At 36.5% G+C, this 18,500-nt stretch overlaps 1 protein-coding gene across 1 annotated transcript; it reads left to right on the top strand.

Annotated features, from left to right (window-relative positions):
- The first annotated feature begins 17,153 nt into the window (after window positions 1-17,153).
- LOC109076929 lies at window positions 17,154-18,301 on the top strand. Its single transcript, XM_042754594.1, has one exon. It carries the CDS (start codon window positions 17,230-17,232, stop codon window positions 18,265-18,267), a length of 1,038 nt encoding a protein of 345 aa, XP_042610528.1. The 5' UTR covers window positions 17,154-17,229; the 3' UTR covers window positions 18,268-18,301.
- The last annotated feature ends 199 nt before the right edge of the window (window positions 18,302-18,500 follow it).

Below are 18,500 nucleotides of genomic sequence, written 5' to 3'. Positions count from 1 at the left end.
GTGCCTACTCTTTCAAATGCAATAAATTTAATAAATAACTGGATTATCTAAATATATTTATTTTTGCTTATATATTTTTTGTGGGGGAGGGGGTCACTTAAACCATCTTTTGCATTGAGATTGACATAAAAACCTTATGCAAGATGTTGAAAATGGCAGATCTAATATATGTATCATTTTTAGTGTATTAGTCACAATCTTGAATTTACAAAAATCTATAAACATGCTTCTCTTTTTGTGAATATGGCATTTAAAGCAGCAGTGTGTATTTCTGTGCCACTAGTGATGCCAAATGAAATTTCAGTCCGTTTGTTTGAGTGGTGTTGCATAGCAACAATAACTCAACCAATGGTGTAAGTTCAGAGTGAAGGGGCGGTCACACTGCACTTTTCATTCCATTGACTTCCATTCATACGCATGTCGGAAACACAAGCTCATGCAAAAAATTTCTCATTTCGCTGCATTCCAAAGTTCAAGTTTGGTGAACTCTGACCTGCGAATTCGCATCACGTGAAGATGTGTGACCAGTAGAAGATCGATACGTCACTGCGTGACCTCTCTGTACAGAAATACTGCAGTTTTAGCATTTAAAAATACCAACAGTATCAGCAGTTAAACGAATTGTGGTAACTAACCACTAAAGAAGCTGGTAACTGGTAACTCATTAGCCATGTTTCCCCTGATTTTTCATTAATCATAAAAAAAACTTTGTACAATGGCCATTAGTATCAAGATTCACCAATACTAGATTAACTAGCATGGCCTATTTTGACTGACAGCTATAGCGTCTATCTGTTAGCTAGCATTGTGGTTTTATTGATAATTTACTCAGGATATGTGGTGCTGCCACAAATCTAAAAGTGATGTCTATTGGTAATGTTAGTGTGTGTGCAGGTGTGCTAGTTCTATTTTGGTGTTGTCTAATATATTGTGCCTATGTTGTAGCAGTTTGTTTTTCTGAAGAAAAGGTAAGTGGTGTTTACTCATGTAAAAGTCACCGGTATTATGCTAGGATGGTTGCCATGGAGTTGCAACGTAGTTGTTTTTAGCACATTACTGTGCAGTTGCTAGGGTGCTCTGTGTGGTTGCTAGGTGGTTGCTCACGATCCTCAGTAAAAAAAAAAATAGCCTACCACCAAGTCTCTATGATATCTTTGTCTCTAGATAAATCTTGAGATCCCCCTTCAATACAAATCTTTGTTTTGTTTTTGTTTGTTTGTCCATCTTTGGCCAATCTGGTCTTTATTAAGAAAACTGACAGGACACCTCAACAAACGACATGATTAGAATAATCCAATTACTGGATGTTGCGCACCACACCAGTGATGCCTTTCTGCCATTCCTGGGCCAGCTTAGCTGACTAAGGTTTAGCTGGTTAGCATGGTAGCATCAGCAACTACACCAGCTGCCTGCAATAAGAGCAAAGAGAGCTAATGCTAAGGTGCTAATGCTTCTTTAGAGATACAGTATCATGTTCATTACAATTCAGCAAATACTATAATAACCAATGTTTAAAAAAGTGTTTCGTTTTTGTTCATTTTGTGTATATTATTTAAGCTTTCTTCATTGCGGAACATGTCCTAATTTCTGTGTTGACTGGCATTGACCCATCCACCAAATCATAAAATGGCCGCCATCAGAAGAACTGAGAGGATGTCCCTCCAAAGTGGAAAAATTTAAGAGACAGTGCTTTATAGCCATTAGAATCTTCTATCTAATAAAGCCAGAGTTAGCAACAGTATTGCATAAGCTAGAAAAACTTCAGTTGACTAGTACCACACTACTTGGCGTGTCAGATGTGACCAGTATAAATATCATGTCAAGAAAATACTACACTCAAATACTTCATTCTAAGATATTATTCTGAACATATTATCTGATAAATATTTGCGTAAGGAAACAACATGCTGTCATAAGCATTGCGGTTCATCAAAAAAAAAACACTTAGCAACCAAACTGTTGGGGATAAACAATGCAAAGGTAGTATGACGTGCACGTCTACAATTATCAATATGGAGGATATTTTGTTGTGCTTTATTTAGAAATCTATACCAATATTGGCCGAAGAGGTTGTTATTAGGAAGTTTGATGAATTATATTTGCCATTCAATGTTCATCATCTTGCTGAAAGCCGCCATGTTAACGTGTCGTCATACAGCCACATGTAAAAACCGTGCTTGGAAGTCCAACTTCTAGTGGTGTTCTTTTGTATTTTCAAGTACATAGTTGTAAATTCCAGCATTCCTATCATTATTGTTGAGAGTACTTCAATCCCATTTGTGGGGGTTGGGCTCCTGCTCGCCCATCCCCCACTGCCAAACTACAAATCCTGTAGGAATATAATCACCCTTTCGTGATTATTTTTTATTAAATATATATTTTATACATATGTATATCAGGTTATGTGTGAACTTTCGTGACTATATTAATAATAATAAAACTAAAAATAAATGTTTAATAATTTAATGATCAGTGGTCTGTTTTTTTCCTTTTATGTTACATACATATTTCTGCACCATTGTCCACAACAACATGAAAATCATCTTTTGCACTTAAACAATTTTTAACCTTAGCTAGCTATTTTCGCGATAGCTCCGCCCCTTCTTCTGTCAGCCACTCCGAAACGCTCGCCTCTGAAGCTTTGAGAGCCATTTTTGTTTTCATGACAGAGAGCTCGGCAGCTCTCATTTCAATGCTCTCACAAGGGACTCGGTAAAAAGGTAAGACATTTTTTAAAATATATATGTATTTATTTGTAGGAGGGAAGCGCGGTCTTACAGCAGTGTGATATTTACTTAAAGCAGGTTCGCCATAAAGACTCGTATATGGCTTATACTCAACTACATTTTAGCCTGGCTTTTTGCGTATTAGTTTTTTCTCAAGTAGACACCCAAAGTGGGGCTGAAAAACGTCTGTTGTTTTTGAAACGTTTTTATCCGATCCATTTGCGAGGCAATATTCAACCGGTAAGTATCAGACGAATGTTTATCTTCCTTTTCGCCAGCTGAACGTTCCTCTATTGTATTGTTTCATCGCCATTTGAAATGTTATTGAATGTAATTCTAAATTATTGCCGTTGACTGCTACAAACCTGTGGTTTCGCAGTACCACTTCGCCTCTTGCATATCATTCGATCTGCTTTAACGCTTTGGTTGCTAAGGAAGATTAATTTAGCGTGTAAAGACCGGATCTGTGTATTTTTCGTATGCGCTCGCTGACGTCAAACCTCGTGAAGTATCGCAGTTTAGGGGCGCCGGGCGAGCTAGCTACTAGGAAAACGTGTCTGTATTCATGTATGTGTTGTGAATTTAAATACAGACATAGATTTAAAAGTATAGATTTCATTACACACACACACACAAAAACAACAACCTTGAAACAAAAGGCATGCCTATTTTTCAGTTTAATTGTGTAAAATTGTTATAATTTGCCTGGTTTGTTTTGATTTAGGGAAATTACTTTTTCAACTAAATAAAATCAGATTTGAATATGAACTACAAGTTTACAATAATTTGTGTTTTAGACGCGCAATTAGCTTAATTAGTGACCAGTCATAGCAATATCACATTTGAGGAATTTTAAACTGTGATGCCGTAAATATTCGCTATAGTGACTTTTTGGCTGTTAAAAACATTTCGCACCGCATAATGCTAGATGTTTTGAAAAGCAACTTGGCAGCTCAGAGTCATTTTTAAAAGACAAAGGACTGATCTAATGAATTTGGAGGTTGGGTAAAAATATACTGTTTACATAACTTAGAATGGCAGTTAAAGTCGGCAAGAAGTGAAAATTCATATAAATTTACCTGTAGTTTTCATAAATTATTTACTTTCTGATTGAAATTAATCTTGTTGGAAAGAATTCAATGAATGTTCTGTTTTTTTTTACTTTTTTTATTCCAATTCGATAGATTAGACTTCTCAAGACTTTACGATAAACTTCTTAGTTTAGTGCAATAAACCACACCCCTTTCTTACAATTGACTGCGAACTCTGAATCACACCTGCTTTCATCCAGTCAACAATAGATACAACCGCATCCCTATCCAACATTTTTTTTTTCTTTTTCAGAAAAGAATTTGTTCAAATGTGCATCGCTATATTAAAAATCTGTCGCTACTTCCGTTAAATCGCAATTATAAAAATCCTTTCAACTCGCTTGTTGCACTCCAGTTTTTATAATGCAGGAGTGCATCGACTGTAAACGTCTCTTAACATCTGATTTATTTTCTAAAAACAACATTTTCTACATGTTACAGATAATAATACACTCTTAAAATTACGAAAACACACATCAGTTAGATCTCTTGGCAATGTAAATGCATAGGAAATGTTAAATCCCAGTAAGTACGTGTATATATATTCAATACTAACATTCGTTCATAACGAATACATGTCTCCGCGACTTGTGGATTTCAGTAGTCAAATGTACGTTTAATAATTCTATTAAGTAAGTTGTGTTTGTGCTCTACATTCACAAACACAGTGGATTCATGTACGTTTTAAGGCAAGAAAAATACTTAAAAAGACATTAATGTCTGGCCAAAAACATTGTGAGAGTTCTGTTGCTGTTGTTTGTGGCAATTAAAAAAATCTCTTTACAAAAGGTACAATAAATTTGCCAATTTTTTTTTGTTTTTCCCAGTAACTAGCAACTTTCAACTTGCTCATCTTATTTCTTTTAAAACAGTTGTCAGACGAGGAAACTGACAGTAAAAGATTGTTAGCGCTGTAGTACCCGTAGTGGTATTGATGGAAAAGCAATGTGTATTTGCAAAATGCATGAACTAGCTTTCATAGATAGAAGTGCTTGCATGCTTTGTACTTTCCTGCAGCATTTAGTTCCAACACTAATCAAAAACAGCTGGCTCTTATGTTCCGCTAATTCTGAAGACTTTGATTAGCATTTTCAGGTGTGCTTGATTAGAGTTTGAGCAAACCCCATAGGATAGTGGTCCTCAGGACTGGAGTTCAATAGCCCTGATTTCACCACAAACAAAATTGTAATATATATTAGGCACAATGCATTACAAAGGAACTATTCATACCGAGGATAAACATTCTGTTGATGATAGAGTACAGTATGATTTTTTGCAAATTGACAAAAAACCTCAATGACCAGTAATTTCTAGTTATTGATTCATTCTCTTGCCTCGATAGTTCTAGTCTGCATGTCTGTTCAATATGTGCATTTACTTTTGGAAAATTACATTTTACAGTGATAGGTTATCTACAATACTTTAAAACATTCAGTACCCTAAACAAATAGCAAAGGATACACATTAAGCTATCTTGCAATCTGATTTTTCACCAGTTTTCAGTTGTGAGCTTCATTTACATTTGAAAATCGAATGGAGTGGGAGCAAACGACCAAGTCTTTTAGCTAGTGTACTTCATTGGTTGTTTACACCTCGTATTAACATTCATTTCTTTTTCTGTTGGATGGGGCTACACAAGTTCCAAAATGTTTTGCGATCTGGACAAAACATGTCAGAAACACAATTTACATAAACTTTTGATACTTTAAGTGGTTAAACAAGACACTTTTGTGACAGTGGCTGAACACTTGCGAGTGGTTCCATTCGCACCAGGTGCAAACATTTGCATACTGACAATCCAATGTTTTTTTTTGTTGTTGTTTTTACAGGAAAAAATCAGTTGTGCGAAGAAAACAGGCCAACTGAAGTTATATGAGCTTATTCCTGATTCTTGAGCCACTGCTGATATGGAAATCTAGCATTTTAGTGACAGCCATTTTGTCAGTTGTCATTGATTGGATTGCTGTTATCTTTGCAATATAGGGTTTTTGGGAAGGCTTTTTTGCAGAAGATCAAGGCATAAATTTGTGCATTTCTTTTGGTATTTGCAGTAATATATTCAGTACTTATTCACAGAGCTCACCCACAGACTTTATCTCTCAAAATGCATCAAATGCTTGATCTGTGTTGCTGTATTTTTTGTAGACCTATTTCACTATCTTCTCCATATTCTCTGGTTCCAGACCAGCTACAGAAAATGAGCAAGGAACATTTACATTATCAAATGTTCCTTGTGTGTTTTTAGTTGTTTGCAACGGATCACACCGGCGCCTCCATGTACGCTTCCACTCTCCACACAAATGATTGGATATAGGCTACACCTAATAGCACGTTTAAACTGACATTGTGATATGCTTGAAGATTTTATTTTAGGCAAATTGTAATGATTTGAGAACATAGGCTATGATCAACTCACTGTCTTCAGCTAGGGCTGGGCGATATATCTAACGATATGATCATGCGCATCTAGTCAGTAAAGCCGGTTCCCTGATTAGCGCTAAATCGCCATCACCTGCTTTCAAATGGAGAGGCATTTAATACACAGAGCCGTAGATCACTGACAAGCTACGCTATATCGCGTTCATTATCGCAGATGTATCGCCTTCGATAATCAACGCGATATTGCGTAGCTTGTCAGTGATCTATGGCTCTGTCTATTAAATGGCGCTCCATTTGAAAGCAGGTGATGGCGATTTAGCGCTAATCAGGGAACCGCTTTACTGACTAGATGCGCATGATCATATCGTTAGATATATCGCCCAGCCCCATCTTCAGCTGGCCGCTTGGTTGTTACTTTAACCTGTTAACCCGCGCCTGGATGCCAGCGCACTGAGTGCTTTGTTTACATGTGTCAATGTTTACAAATAGATTAAATGAAACGGGACAAAATTAATCTTTACAAACTATATATCTTTCTCTAAGCCTCAAGCGTCAATGACAGATCGCTGTTTTTCAAAGGAAAGCTTATAAGGAATGTATTTGTTAAATTTGTGTAAGCAGAACACATCAAAACATGCGTAATAGTGAGTCATAAACACATCCACAGCTGTAAATCCAGGTTTAGTTAGAAAGGTATGGGTCCACTTAACGACATCTCATAGAGCACGTTTAGTCCAACGAAGCAATAGTTTTTACGTCTCATTTCTTTGTGGACAGTATTGTTTGTATCCGTTATGGAATAACCTACGCTCAAAAAAACTGCGTCTTGGTAGTAAAAAAACAGCATGTTTTTTTTTTAGTATACAGTGTCACAAACAGAATGAGACCATCCACTAAAAAAAAAAAAAAAAAGTCAAAGATAAGCGGAATATTGTTTATTTGAATTCTGTTGCTCTCTCGTGATGGTCATCTGATGGGGGCGTAACTTGGCGATCGGCTTTTTGCACAAATCTTTTTTTTTTCTTCAACATTTTTCATATGTGTGTGTGTTTTTATGGGGAATGTGGCTGTATCTGCATGATTACCATCTGTTTGAGCACACTTCAGCGTGTGATTACTGTGTAATCACAGCTATCAGTGTGAATGCGGTCTATATGAATAGAGTGTGATTATTGACTATATGGCGCATCTGTATGATTACCATCTGTATTAAGGCCATCAGCTTACTGACTGTTTGAGCATCTTTCAGGGGAAAATGTATTTCTAACAATCTCAGGATGTACTGTAATTGGCATACATAGGTAAATCTTTTTTTCTTATTTCTTTTTATTACTCAAATTATTCTTATTGTATTTTATCTAGTGCTCAAATAAATCACTTAAACGATGTCTTAAGATTCTGTCTATTGTTTTATGATTGAAAAACTATGCAGTGGTATGTTTAATGACTAAAATAGTTTGTAGAATCCTTCAATACATGTGGTAAATATTTTTCCTAGACATAATCTCAGAAAAATGGTTGCAGGAATCACGTTTTTCATGGTATCTTCTTCAAATTTTAAATAGAAACTCATGAGACATGACTTCCAACCCATTACTTTTCTGGATTGCTCCAGGACTGATTTCATGTATTTTTATAAGGGAAAAAAAAAATCAGTGTGGTACAATTTTTTTTTTCAAGGCACTTCAGTGTCTATTAATTTTTATCTTTTTGAGCATCAACTCTGGATGATGGATGGTAAAGCCCTAAGGGTCTTCTTTCCAAAGACACCAAAATTGTGTGTGTAGCACACTGTTGTCAAGAACTGTTACCGTTTTACGTTAGGTAGGTCATTTTCAGCTGTGAGTCCCAAAATGGGGGGTGCAGGTTAACAGGTAAAAAAAAAAAAAAATATTTACAAAGAAAAAATGTTCCAAACATATTTCTAAATTAACTTTATAAGGGAAACAAAAGAAATATAACTACTTTACTATCAAAAAACAAAAACTGATCTATTTTAATGGCTGCAACAGCTGTGTAATGGGTAAGAGAGAGAGAGAAAAGACACAGGCTCAACAGAATCGTGTGTGATTGGTTATAAGAACAACCTTGTAAAAACGTGTAAAAAGAAATATAATGGAACAAATAAGCCCTAATATAATAAGATGATAATACTAGCCTAATAATAATAATAGTATTGTTATCATCAAAGGCATCAGCGCAGGTGATATCTCTGACTATCATCAATATACAATATTATTTTCTATCACCACAACCCTATAAATGTTCATCTATTGTCTGTAAGTATTCTGTAAGTATATAGTAAGTATTCTAGTCTGAACTTTTTACATTGCAGATTCAGAGCATGGTGGCCGATCGTTGTCATTTGTGGTCATTCTGTGAATTGCATGAATTTAATTGGTTAAGTTGGGAAAGATCTATTAATACCAAGAGCGAAACAGTCCTTTCAGCAATGTGATGGTGACATGTCTATCTTGGTTTTAAAAGATTGGTTGGCTGCAAAGCGAGTATTTGTACTTTAAATATCATAATTGCTCTTCAGTGCCAATGTGTTTTTGTCTGGTCATCCAGTTTGAATGTGTGAACTCCTCAGACAAACAGATCTGATTCTTGAATGAACAAAATCAATGCGAAGGTGTCGATTTTCTTCTTTACTGCTTAATAATTAATTCATCTCTGTGATGTAGGCATTGCGATTGATTTCTAAGAATTTTGTTTAGTATCATGTCCAAAATGCATTCCTCAGCCATTATGATTTGAATCATCAATCATCATGGACTTTATAAATTTACTTGGGAAGCAATGCCGCTTGGGATATTATTTTGTTTTTTTAGTTTGTTTTTTGTGTTGTTTTGTTGTGGTGAGGATAATTTTTTTTTTATGAGGAGGAAAAAAAAAAAAAATTTTTAAATTTTTTTTTTCTGTGTATCTCCGCATGACCGTAGCGCCATTTTGGAGAATATATGCTGAACTCAAACTGTGTATGCTGTTCTCTGTCAGCTGCAACACAAGGAATACGTTTTCTACATGTATTTACACTTTGATTTGTACTAAAACAGCGCATCCGTGCAGCGCGGCTGACACAGAAGAGCGTACGCTGCTTGTGTCCAGTGGATATTCTCCAAAATGCCGCTTGGGTGTTGCGTTGATGAGTGGGGAGAAGAATTGTTGAATAAAGTCATTATTTTTGTTTTCTTCATGTACAAAGTATTCTCATCGCGTCATAACGTTATGGTTGAACCACTGATGGCAGATGAATTATTCTGATGTCTTTCATACTTTTCTGGACCTTGACAGTGTAAGTTACTTGGCAGTCAATGGGACAGTCACAAGCCTCCCGGTTTTCATCCAAAATATCTTAAATTGTTTTCGGAAGACGAACAAAGCTTTTATGGGTTGGGAACAACATTGGGGTAAGTGATTAATGACAAAATTTTCATGTTGGGGTGGAGTATCTCTTTAATAGAGTGCTTCAGTTTACTGGTGATCTTCAGCTCAGTGCACGCAGCTCAAACAGCAGCGCACAACATTAATAACTATGATTGGTAATGGTCGCGTATGTAACATTCTAATGAGAACATTATTATAATAAAACATTATGAATTTTTTGTTTAGTTGCCTTGTTTCAGCGCATTGTTATGGGAAGAGCCAAGAGCGTGTCAAAAACAGGAGTTACACATTCTGACTATAGCACACAATATCTGCTTCATTTTGTACATATACAAGTTGTAATATTATGTTTATGTGGTATATTTTACATTACAATTACATTTAGTCATTTAGCAGACACTTTTATCCAAAGCGACTTACAAATAAGGACAATGGAAGCAATCAAAATCAACAAAAGAGCAATGATATACAAGTGCTATAACAAGTCTCACTTAGCTTAACACCGTACACTTAGCAAGTTTTTTTTTATTATACAGGTCCTTCTCAAAAAATGAGCATATTGTGAAAAAGTTCATTATTTTCCATAATGTAATGATAAAAATTAAACTTTCATATATTTTTGATTCATTGCACACCAACTGAAATATTTCAGGTCTTTTATTGTTTTAATACTTATGATTTTGGCATACAGCTCATGAAAACCCAAAATTCCTATCTCAAAAAATTAGCATATTTCATCCGACCAATAAAAGAACAAAGAAATTTGTCAACCTTCAAATAATTATGTTCAGTTATGCACTCAATACTTGGTCGGGAATCCTTTTGCATAAATGACTGCTTTAATGCGGCGTGGCATGGAGGCAATCAGCCTGTGGCACTGCTGAGGTGTTATGGAGGCCCAGGATGCTTCGATAGCGGCCTTAAGCTCAACCAGAGTGTTGGGTCTTGTGTCTCTCAACTTTCTCTTCACAATATCCCACAGAATTCTCTATGGGTTCCGGTCAGGAGAGGTTGGCAGGCCAACTTGAGCACAGTAATACCAGGTCAGTAAACCATTTACCAGTGGTTTTGGCACTGTGAGCAGGTGCCAGGTCGTGCTGAAAAACAAAATCTTCATCTACATTAAGCTTTTTCAGCAGATGGAAGCATGGAGTGCAAAATCTCCTGATAGCTAGCTGCATTGACCCTGCCCTTGATATAAAACACAGTGGACCAACACCAGCAGCTGACATGGCACCCCAGACCATCACTGACTGTGGGTACTTGACACTGGACTTCAGGCATTTGGCATTTCCTTCTCCCCAGTCTTCCTCCAGACTCTGGCACCTTGATTTCCAGAATGACATGCAAAATTTGCTTTCATCTGAAAAAAGTACTTTGGACCACTGAGCAACAGTCCAGTGCTGCTTCTCTGTAGCCCAGGTCAGGGCGCTTCTGCCGCTGTTTTCTGGTTCAAAAAGCACACGCCTGTGCACGGTGGCTCTGATGTTTCTACTCCAGACTCAGTCCACTGCTTCCGCAGGTCCCCCAAGGTCTAGAATCGGTCCTTCTCCACAATCTTCCTCAGGGTCCGGTCACCTCTTCTCGTTGTGCAGCGTTTTTTTGCCACACTTTTTCCTTCCCACAGACTTCCCACTGAGGTGCCTTGATACAGCACTCTGGGAACAGCCTATTCGTTCAGAAATTTATTTCTGTGTCTTACCCTCTCGCTTGAGGGGTGTCAATGATGGCCTCCTGGACAGCAGTCTGGTCGGCAGTCTTACCTATGATTGCGGTTTTGAGTAATGAACCAGGCTGGGAGTTTTTTAAAAGCCTCAGGAACCTTTTGCAGGTGTTTAGAGTTAATTAGTTGATTCAGATGATTAGGTTAATAACTCGTTTAGAGAACCTTTTCATGATATGCTAATTTTTTGAGATAGGAATTTTGGGTTTTCATGAGCTGTATGCCAAAATCATCAGTATTAAACAACAATAAAGACCTGAAATATTTCAGTTGGTGTGCAATGAATCTAAAATATATGAAAGTTTAATTTTTATCATTACATTATGGAAAATAATGAACTTTTTCACAATATGCTAATTTTTTGAGAAGGACCTGTATAATAAAAATAAAACAGATAGAATAGAAAAAGAATAGAGCAAGCTAGTGTTATAGAGGCCTTTTTGCTTTTGTTAATTGTAGAAGGAATAAAAAGAAAACAAATAGAATACAAAAAGATTAGGAAAGCTAGTGTTTTTTTTTTGTTTGTTTGTTTTAAGAAAAAGTGTAGTTTTTTTTTGAGTAGTGTGATTGTATTAGAGTGTGATATTTTTTTAGGGTATAGTATTGTGGTAGAGATGTGTTTTAGCTGATTCTTTAAGATGGCCACGGACTCACCTGCTGGGATTGAAGTTTGGGCAGGGTCATTCCACCAGGAGGGAACATTTAATTTAAAGTTGTTTTTGTGTGTTTTTGTGATTTTTTGGTATGGCGACGTTCACTTGCAGAACGTAAGTAATGAATTTAAGTAAAGGGGTGCAGAGGACAGTGAGAGACACTGGTGGTTTTGTAGGCAAACATTAACACCTTGCGAGCAGTTATTGGTAGTGAGTTAAAAGTGGTTGTGATGTGCGTTCTTTTTGGCTCATTAAAAATTAATCTTGCTGCCACATTCTGGATTAACTTGTAAAGGTTGTGATAGAACTGGCTGGACAGAACAAGAGCTTGAACAAGGAGTTTTGTGAAGCATGTTCCGAAAGAAAGGGCCTGATCTTCTTAATGTTGAATAAAGCAAATCTGCAGGACCAGGCAGTTTTTAGCAATGTGGTCTGAGAAGTCAGCTGATCATCAATCATAACTCCAAGGTTTCTGGCTGTTTGGGGTTTTTTTTGTTTGTTTTTTGTTTGTTTGTTTGTTGTTTTTTATGATGAAACAATGGGTTTGATGGAACCACAAGCAGTTCTGTCTTGGCAAGGTTGAGCTGAAGGTAATGGACCTTCATCCAGCAAGAAATGTCTGTTAGACAAGCTGAGATGTGAGCAGTAGGGATGTCAATTTTCGATAATTTCCATGATCCATCGTTGTTTAAATTAACGATCGATTAATCGTTAATCTTAATGCTGAAAAATGCGTCTATTGCAGTGGCACGCAGTCACCTGTATGACAGGATGAATTCTAGCTTGAATTAAAGGGGTTTTACGTCTGAATAAAATGCTGGATTATAAAATGAATAGATGTGATTTAAGATCATTTGATAAAATGAAGAGAGCGTGCCATATGTTTGAGATCATTTTACTTTGTTGACTGTTTTCTATCTCGGCACGGAGACCGCTGAACGCGCCTCTTTAAATGGTTTAGTAGTGCTCGTTGTTGTATTTTAAAACACAATTGCAATGATTTTAACTGACATTATGGCATTTAAAATAAAATCATCCCAAATATAGGCCTAACTGTGGCGTGTGGCTGTGCTGTGCAGTCAGAGAACCACTTCCATCGGCGCTGTCGCAGCAAAACACACTCCTCACATCAAACATTTTATTAGAGTATTATGACCAGAACTTAATTTGATCCTGCTTGGTCCTGTTCCGGAAAATGTCAGATTTTAAATTTTTGCATTCCGTAGGCCTATTTGTTTTTTAAAATCCGCCATTTACAGTGCATTAGATCGTGACAGTGCATGCATACAGGACGAGCGAGTACGTTTGGAGGTTATTGCTCACGTCTCATTCAGCACAAATCCAAATGTTTCCACATTCCTGCAATGTATTTGAATGTTAAACTATTATTTATAATTACACACATTCGCATATAGACGGAAAAGATTGTCCCTCTTCACTTGAGAAAAAACGTCTTTAGCATAATAGCCGGAGTAGACCGGTATACTATGGTCTATAAAAACTGACCAGTGTAACTTTTTATTATTTTTTGGTTGACTGTATTTTATTTTTGATAATGAACTGTGATGTAAGTTTGAATTGTTAGAATAACTTGAAACAGCTGAGACATAAAAAAAAATTTTTTTTTGTGAATTTTATAAATATTTTTTTCTTATGTGTTTACTTACATTTGTGCACACTCACAAATAAAAAAACAGAAGATTTGTGCTCTTGTAAAATAAGCAAACAAACAGAATGCGCGTTGTCATCCTTTTTTTTTCATGAACTTTTGGGAGCGCCGCCACACACTTCTGTTTTAAATTCGTTATCTTAAGTCAAATATATTTAGGCTTTTATTTTATTTATTTATTTTTTTTTTTTTTAGGAAACAAAATGTTATTTTTTATGTTAGGCCTATTACTTATATAGGCTATACATTTTCCTTAAAGCATCCCGTGTTTGTCCCCCGACCATGCTTTTGGATGCGTTCCAACCCATAGCCTACATTTGTGCAGCTTTATTCTGGTTTTGCCGTTGGTCACGAATTTCCACAAATTCAGTAATATTTAGGCATTGTTTCTTTTTTTCCTAAATCCTCACCATCTAACCCTCTGATTTCGCAGGTTTATTTTATTGTCTTTCACTTTTAATCACTGTTTTTACATCTCTTACTTTGGTAAACATGCGGGAAGGGAAATTAAAGATTTTCATGAATTAAGAATTTGTTCGATTTATTAATTTGTTCCCTTATTTCAGTTAAATCAGGGGTTATCCATTTTTGTATAAAAAAAAAAAAAAGAAGGAAGAAATACATATTTAAAATGTTATAAACACTTTTCTTTACTTCCGCTAACTGTCACGCATGAAAGTGATTCCAGGCGGATGACGTAGGATGTACGCGTAGCACACACACATGCTAGTCTCGCATGTTTGTTTGTTTACAGGAGCAAAGGAAGCAAAGTATCCTTACTTGGCCAAAGAAAACCAGTCTCCTCTTGGCTTATATCGAAATTTTTATTTACAAATCCTTGTTTTGTGACTCTAATTAGTGAACGATGTTTTGTTTTGTTTTCTCTCGTCACTAAGCACCGCCACATGCCACTACATCTACATACTACATCATCTGACTGGAAAGGCATCTGCGTTCGGTTGTTAGCAGAAGTGATAGAAAAGTGTTGTAGAACATTATATATATATGGATATTTTTCTTACAAAAATGCATCGATTTGCTACAGGAGGCCTTTATTCACCCCCGGGAGCCATGTGAGGCATGTTTTTATTATGGATGGATGTGCAAGGACAAATTTTTTAATATAACTCTGATTGGATTAGTCAAAAAAAAACATATACACCCAGGATGCAATGAGTACAATGTGGGCCAATTTAAATTTTTGGGTGAACTAACCCTTTAATATACCAACCTCCTGAAGTACTAAAATCTGATTTTGTACCTCAGAGGTGGTAATGAGAAAGCAACATGATGAATCGTAGCTCACCACAAGTAGCTTTTCGAAAAGCTGAAGTAAATGCTAAAAGAAAAAATAAGACCACACAAATACTAAACTCCATCATGGTAACATACATAAAATAATGCAGCTAACTCTTAAGTCAATACCATAAGATGTCATTAAAAAAAAGAAACATTGTTTTTTAAATGCAAAACCATTAAATGTGGCGTGCCATACAGAGAATTATGGGAATGTCAATTCATGGTTTTCACTGTAAATTGTAAGATGACTTGCTCTGTTTATCTTTCTAAAATCTGTCAATTTTAGAGTAAAATCCGGTTAGATTAATTAGTTTTTTTTGTACATAGTGGAGAGAACTTGTCATTTAACAAATTAAGTTTTTCTACCATAGCATTTTTACTGTCTTGTACCATTAAAATTTTGACCATTTTTACAGTGCACTGCAAAAGAAATTCCTTCACTGTAAAAGAGCAATGATATAAAAGTAGGTGTTGATCAGTATCTGTGCAGGAAGTCTTGTGCTGGTGTATTATTACATTATTAAAAATGTGGAAGTAGAAAATGTCATTTTGCATGCTTGGTTTCAGTGAAAGCTGTTTTTGGAGCAATGAAGTTTTGAGATCTAAAACTTACATAATTTCTCTAATTTCTCATGTCAAGACCCATTTAAACATTTACTATTACCAAAGTCCTTTTAAGACAAGTCATGTCACTCGGCGGCCATCGTTGAAACGCCTCTCAGGAACGTAAGTGCAATTCCTATCTCTTTGAATGGGAAAACATCAAATTCTCCAAAACTGTTCACTAAGCTTACGATTAAATTTCATATTTGAAATCACCAAAGAAATCTGACAACAACTGTGTCATATAAATGTTACTTTTGCTCAAAAAGCATTATTAAAAGCTTATTTTTCAGGTTAGATCAGCCTGTGTGCATGCGCAGTCCTAAGAGCACGTCTCAGAGCGTTGACTGTTTCTATAGCAACCGGGACTTCTAACGGCAGCTGCAGTGACGCGATGACTTTACCAATTAGTGATTGGCTCTTTCATTCAGGTGGCGGGGCTTCCTACGATTGAGCGGCCATATTGAGCGTTGCATTTTTCCCCATTCAAAACTATATGAGTGACATTTCTTTGGGTATTCTATAGTCTTTGCCATTACTTGCATTGTGGTGAGGTGCTTCTTTAATGTAGCTTCTTGAGTACAGTTGTATTGTGTCCTGTTGAAATTCAGAAACTGCCTTGAAGAAAATAATGAATCCCCTGATGCATAATTGCTAAATGTGGAATTCACCTTACAATTTACTTTGTTCTTGATGCATCAATGCATCTAAGTATTTTATCACAGGCATGGTGCCAAATCTTTTGCAGTAAAACATTCAACAACCCTAGCAAATGCCTTTTGCTATGTGGAATTATTTCAAATGTTATCAAAATAGTTCTGTTTGATCAAATTTGCTTGTTTTTATTTCTGACATTTCCTGTGGTATGTTTGTTCAATGACCTAAATTATAAAAATTGCTAAGCATTTGTAGATGCAATGTTGAAACTACAATCAGAAAGTTGTCTATCAAAAGTCATTGCCCTTAACAATAGGACAAAGAACCAACTGGTTGAAATTGTAGAACTGTTTTGAAGTGGAAAGCAGTGAGTTCAGATCCATTTCCCATGGATAGAGAGATTCTTAAAAAATCTTAGGGAATTAGAACAGTTTGCAAAAATTAAATTGGCCAGTGTTCCTGTAGGTAATGTTATTGTAAGAAATTTACTCTGAGGCTAATACTTTACATACTATCTGAACACTTGTAAATGCCCATTTCACAGCTGAAGTCATTATCTCAACCAACAAAATATTCTCCAGACAGTTATTCATGCAACTTTGATTGTATGAAATAAAAGAGCTACTAGCTGCTTTTTTTTTTTGTTGTATTATTAGTGGTGTTTTATTTGTTGAAGAGCACTTTTAAAAAACTGACAGTTCAAACTGCATAACCAGAATGTTGTGATTAGTTGAGTCATGGTACTGTTTTGACCCAAAGCAAACAATTAAAAAACATTGTTTTGCGGAACTGCATCGGTCAAGACTGGCTGGGATAATTTATAGTGAATAGTTTAAATCTAGGTCTACTTTTGGAAGATACAATCAGCTAATCCATTTGGTGCTAGTGTTGCAGAATTTGCACTGCTTTTCATATTAGATCAAAATAAACAGTAATTTAAATTCAGCTTTTTTTTTTTTTTTTAAATCATCACCTTCATATCCTTTTCATATTCACAGACACCTGAAGTCCTTATGCATACCAGCTGTGAAGGTGCACCATGAATTGTGAAGAGCAGGGCATGGGGAGGGTAGTCCATTCCTGGGCCAGATTTGCCCCAGCTGGACAAACTGCCCTCGAAGAGGCCCTGAGGGTCTTTAACCCCATGTCCAAGGACCTTTCGGACACTGAGAGACAAATGGTGTCCTTTCTTCAAAAGCTGAGGAAAGAGGGAGCCAAGCCTGTGATTTTGAAGAGCAAAGATGTATATGGATACACGTCTTGCACCACGGAGCCAATCTCTTCTAAAATTGGCAGCAAGGTTCAGAGAGTGCAGAAACCTTGCAAGAAGCGAGGGCGGAAAGGTTTGAGCAAGACCAAGGATGTGAATTACGCGATGCTCAGTAGAGCAGCAAAGGACATTCTCCAAAACCAACCCAAGATCCTGCTTACCAATCTCTCGGTGGACAGTCTTAAGCAGAATGTTGGATCGGCAATGCTAGATAAACACTCTGTTCAAGCGCAGCAGTGCCTCAAGCTAACAAACATAAAAGGGTTGACCGGAGGCCACACCGCGAGGTTGCAAATTCACTTTGGTTCAGATTCTAAAAGCACCCCCAGTTTTGCTCTGGGACGGCCACCGGATCTCTCCGGAATTCCGCATTCTCCAACAGAAAATGGCAGTCAGACATCAAATGTAGTTGCCTTGGACAACAAACGTGTTTTGTCATGTCCGTTCAAAGTAGACGATGCCCTTATTGGAGACTCTGCCCCAGTCGTCTGTCAAAATGGTTTCGTTCTTAAAGATGGTAGCATTTATAAAAAGATTGAAACTGTATCAGGTAAACCTGATGTGATGACCAGTGGTCTGGACAATGGTTCAGTGAGGAGACTCCATTTCCAAAGCTATAACTGGTCCCAGTCTACACTCACCAATGGCCAAGACGTTTCTAGACTGAATGGCAATGGTCTTGAATGGAAGGTTATAAAAGTAGACGATTCGGTCACAGACGAGGAGGTGAGAAGGAAGGCACAAAAAATCTTGCAAGTTAACTTGTCGCCTGTGATACAGATCCATCCACTTGTTGACTCTGTATAGACTCTTGCTGGGAATTTTTATTTTTTTGTTTTTTCTTGTTTATTGTTTTTTTTTTTTTTTTTGGTTGGTTTTTTTTTGTGGAAACAAAAGGTTGTTTATGTATGGGTGGGTTGATGTTACCTCCAAATTTTGCATTATCATCAAGTAGTTACTGACATCATAATCCAAAGATGAGAATCTTTTTTTCTGCTCTCACAGTATTTTGTTTTCCCAACACATCCCAACCTACCTTT

This window comes from Cyprinus carpio, unplaced genomic scaffold (assembly GCF_018340385.1).
Source record: "Cyprinus carpio isolate SPL01 unplaced genomic scaffold, ASM1834038v1 S000006552, whole genome shotgun sequence".
NCBI lineage: Eukaryota > Metazoa > Chordata > Actinopteri > Cypriniformes > Cyprinidae > Cyprinus > Cyprinus carpio.
This window is presented reverse-complemented; position numbering and strand designations above follow the sequence as displayed.

Excerpts from the sequence above, each read along its gene's own strand:
- LOC109076929 (XM_042754594.1), top strand. The coding sequence starts at position 17,230 with ATGAATTGTGAAGAGCAGGGCATGGGGAGGGTAGTCCATTCCTGGGCC.